Source organism: Anneissia japonica, unplaced genomic scaffold (genome assembly GCF_011630105.1).
Source record: "Anneissia japonica isolate Jap-2015-1 unplaced genomic scaffold, ASM1163010v1 scaffold287605_len22214_cov137, whole genome shotgun sequence".
In the NCBI taxonomy this organism is placed as follows: domain Eukaryota; kingdom Metazoa; phylum Echinodermata; class Crinoidea; order Comatulida; family Comatulidae; genus Anneissia; species Anneissia japonica.
The window spans coordinates 11,245-15,822 of record NW_022726813.1 but is presented as its reverse complement, the minus strand read 5'-3'; the positions used below and the strand labels follow the sequence as shown (position 1 = coordinate 15,822).

At 37.0% G+C, this 4,578-nt stretch overlaps 1 protein-coding gene across 1 annotated transcript; it reads right to left on the bottom strand.

Moving 5' to 3' along the window:
- Positions 1-585: 585 nt before the first annotated feature.
- LOC117113355 (bifunctional D-cysteine desulfhydrase/1-aminocyclopropane-1-carboxylate deaminase, mitochondrial-like) lies at positions 586-2,710 on the bottom strand. The gene is made up of 3 exons (XM_033256665.1): positions 2,648-2,710; positions 1,256-1,414; positions 586-726 (listed from the first exon to the last, which is right to left on the bottom strand). The coding sequence occupies exons 1-3, from the start codon at positions 2,669-2,671 to the stop codon at positions 586-588; spliced, it is 324 nt and encodes a 107-aa protein (XP_033112556.1). The 5' UTR covers positions 2,672-2,710.
- Positions 2,711-4,578: the final 1,868 nt, after the last annotated feature.

Sequence of the window (4,578 nt, the reverse complement as noted above, 5' to 3'; positions counted from 1 at the left end):
CTTGTTTTTCCCAATTTCAACAAATTATAGTTAGTCAATTTAATTTTATATAGCCGTTATTAAACAATGTACAGCCTTTGACAAGGACATGTCTATCTATTTCAACTTATTTAAGTAGCGATATCACAAGTTCAAGAACTCAGATGTTCTGTTGACGCAATCTTGCACGTCATGATAATGATAAATTAAATACAAATCACCTTTATGGTTGTGAAATAAAAATGCTAACTAATGTTTTGTGCGCTTCCATTCTCCCTAGTCCTGTTTGATCGTAAATTAGACGGTAGTATTTCCACTCATAATATTGTAGTCGCAATAGTACAAGACTGTCCCCTGACCTCTTTCCACAACGGATTGATGCCCTTGTTCTAAAAAACTCTATATCATAATCTTCTTGTAGAGGAACGTGTGTAGAGGAATTTTTTGATGAAATATGCATTCAAAGAATGCCAGAACATGATTGACAAGTTGCTTCCCTTTGGAATGTTAGTGAAGGTTATGGATGCCAGAGGATGGTTTGATTGATTGATTGACAAGTTGCTTTCCATTTGAGGAAAATAAAAAAAAGTGGTCAAAACTTCCAACTTACTGCAGTCTATGGGCAAGCCGCTGCATTCTTGGCTCAAGGTCGGTCTTCTCTTGAGCTTTTATGGGAACCAAGTACATGGATGCACCCATCAAACTGTTAAATAACATGTTCCCATGACAACCAGTCTCAGAAAGGTTCTAATAAAAGATAAAATTAATTGCTGAATGATTGAGAATATGAGATGAATGTGTTAAGTAATGATTTATTTTTTTTATATTATTATTTTCATTTATTTACTTGGAGCCCTGGAGAGCAGTTGGCTGGGCATAGGCAGTGAGTATAAGCACAGCCTTAAAGAAGTGGGAAAAATCAAGGCTAGTAAAAACACTACACTCAAATTAGACCAGTGGATAGAGCAGGCGATGTTTACACTGAATGTCATATAATAAGTATTAAGCAGTGGAAAATCAAGAAATTGAGAATATAGGGGTCCAGGGAAAGACATTCACAGACCAAGGGTCCAACAACCATCGTAGGGCTGAGAAAAACTATAATTGTGGCACCTCTAGATTGCTGGAAATGGCTCTCTTACACTTAAATTTGAATACAATTTTCTTTTGTGTTTTCTCTATTCTTTAAAAAGAACTTAAAAATAATATGAAGGGGCACAGGTCAGCTGAGTCCCCCCAGGGTTCCATCTTCAATCTGCCACTGATAAGTATTTACCTCTGACCTGGACCTGAGTAGAAGATGGGTTTCAATACCAAGTTGTTTATCTGCAACTGCTGTTGTGCGACAATGGTTTGACTGAACTCCACCACATGTTATCACTGCTTGGCAACCAGTTGCTAAGGCTTCACCTAGTAAGAACTCCAGTTTCCGTACCTAGTAAAAACATAAACTTATGACAGAGGGCGCTGATAAATTTGAATTTAAAAGCAAAAAGACTGACAGAGACGAAGCAGAGGACAAATAATAAGGACAGACTATCAAATATTATTATGGTCAGTTGATATTCAGGGGCAAACTTAAATATATGAAATAATGTGATGCAAGACATAGAGAGGGAAAATATTTTGAGTCATGAGACCCAGAACCCAGGAATCTGAAGGCAAAGCATTGTCACCACCAAGCACATCTCCACTACTATCTTAAACTTAAGCTCTGATCACACATCAGCAGTGGCAGCTCTAGGATATATTTTTTGAGCTTCCAAATGAGATTTTTTTTAAGAATAGGAACCTATGGATGGCCAGAAATGACACTTTCAGACTGTGACAGACATCTGTTGGCTTGGTGTGGGCTATTTTTATATTTCTTTTTAGTTCAACTGCCCGATGTGTTTCTGTCCAATGGGGGGAGGGGCTTGACACTGTCAGGTTCTATGTGACAAAATTCCTGAATTTTTGAATTAAAATGAATTTAAATAATTGGAAATGATACTTTCTTTTATCTGTGACTTGATTTTTAGTATTATTAAATGATCTTATTAATTTAAATAAATGTTGATATTATCAGTGTGACTAAAGCAATACAGGATTAGACATCTAACCTTGTTACCTGATAAAACAGATCCAGTCATGTCATCGCTTGATATAAATATCAATATCATCTGGTATATTTGGAAGACTCCATTTATGAACAGGTGTAAATGGCTGAAAAAGCTAAAAAATATTTATTTACCCTTATTAATTGAGAAAATTAATGGAGTAACTGGCGACTAAGTGCTATCTATATTGTATGCATTTGAAAAGCCTGTAGATTTACGTACATAAACTGATATCCAATTTTAAATTTTGAGACTTACTTTGAAAATATTATTTTGATCTTAACAATTGAATTTGTTCCACAGGAACTGAATGTGTTTGAACTGGTCATCTGGCAAACCTACTGTATTCCCATCTTTTTAATAAACATTTCCTCGTAATAGAGGTTGGCTGTAGAGCTAAAAGACATTTTGCAAAAAAGTTTCCCTTTAATAATAATAAGAGTGCCTTAAAGCAGGAGTTCAGCTTAAAAAATTGACTGATTAATACATTAAAAAAATTATATTCTCATATATAAATAAAAGTATTTAGAAAATCAAATATATTTATATACAACTGGATTTTTTCCTACCTTAACTTTCACTAATGGAATCATTTTAAGGTGGCTTGCCCAATCAGGTGGCCTGTAACTGAGTAGTTTATATGAATTTACTCTTTGTATGTTGGCATCTGTGATTCGTTGTTGCAAGCAGTAGATGTCTTCTTAAATGATTGATCTTCACCTGGCAAATTAGAGCCTTTACTTTGAATGCAATCATCATGACATTAACATAATTGTTAATTACCTGTTTAAAAAAGAATTTATAAACATTTTATTAATTATTACCAAATACATTAAGAAAAACACCATCATTCTTATCACTCCAATGTACCTATTTAAGAATGCAGAATTTTTTTAAAAACCCACCTCTGGCTCGGCCCTTCGGCCCTCAGATAACGCTGCGCACTATAGTTACACATATAAATACTTAGCCACCCCCCCCCCCAGTCGGACATCTTAGCCACCACATAAATTATATCTAGAGCCGCCACTGTCAAGGAGAAGAGCGATCTGACTTTATTTAAAACCCGACTCGGGGTCTACAGTGCAAGAAGCAGGGACATAGCTCTTGGCAAAATGCAACAAACATTTTTGTGTTACTACAATAAGCTAGGCCTAGAGTCAGCGGTGAAGCCAGAGATTTGCCGACAATGGGTCTAACGGAGGTCCGAGACAAGCAAGCGCCAATGAAGCCTCAGCCCTGAATAAAAACCTCCCTTGGACCTTGTAGGGTGCACGGGGAGAGTTTTTATGGCTTAGAAAGGTCCAATGTGCAATAGACCACAATAATATGACAATGTCGACAGTCAGTCAAAATAATGCCACGGTATGTTTAATTCGGATAGGTAAAAAACTATTATTTTTAATTTTGGATCCGACAACTTAGGAGTGCGTCGAACGACAGGGGATCTATCCAATGGGGGAATTCCCCCTGCCGCCCCAACCCCGCTGCGCTGGAGCCACCAATCCACAGACTAGGGCCAGGCTAGTTCAGAATCAGGCCTACCGGCCTAGCTAGGCCTTAATTAAATAACCTCAACTGTACTTAGTCCCTGGTCTAGCCTACTACTACTTATTTTAGGCTTCCAGAACAGATAGCCAGCTCAGCCTACCAAGGCCTAGGCTAGACCTACCTACTAGGTTAGGCCTGGCCCATAGCCTAGAGGCCCGCCTCTACTAAGCCGGGCCCTAGCCTACTAGCCTAAGCCTCCTTCGTTCAAAATGATAGTTAATAATAATCATTAAACGTTTGACCTTAATGGCTATCTAAAGTATCAAATGAATGACTCCTTGTTTACTGTACACTACGTACTACAGTTTTTGGGGGCCGGGGACAGAAAAGGCCCCGAGTCGTCGAAGTGTCCGCAAGTCTATAAACAAGTAATTTGTATGGAGCGCCAGGCGTGCAGTGTCCAATCATTGTGTATGTTGGACAATTAGGCCTACAGTAGGTATATCAGAGTGCGATGCCAAACTGTTATCAAATCAATGTCTAATTGATGTTTTCCTAACTTGTGTTGTGTTTGTTATGACCCATTATCAGTTGTTACATTAAATGCAATTTAAAGGATTAACAAATATATACCTCTATAAGTTTGGTTTAGGCAGGCTTATTGTAATTTTTAAAAAATTAAAATTATATTTTATCTTATGATGATAAATTACATACATTTCCGAGTGACATTTTTCAACTGTGTTATTAGAAACATGTTTTCGCACATAAAATATATTTAAATTTATTAGACTTCTCTCAAAAAAAAAAGGTAACGTCGTTACAAAAATAAAAACAATAAAGAAATGTGTTGTGTCTTATTTTGTACTAATTTTATATTCATTATAAACTACAGTAAGACTTCTACGCGCAGCAGTGACGACGTGTGTGGATGGGGTTTGTACCTTTGTACGTTTGTGTGGGCGAATCTCCTCCGATCAACGCATGCGAACTGACTGACATACAGTAA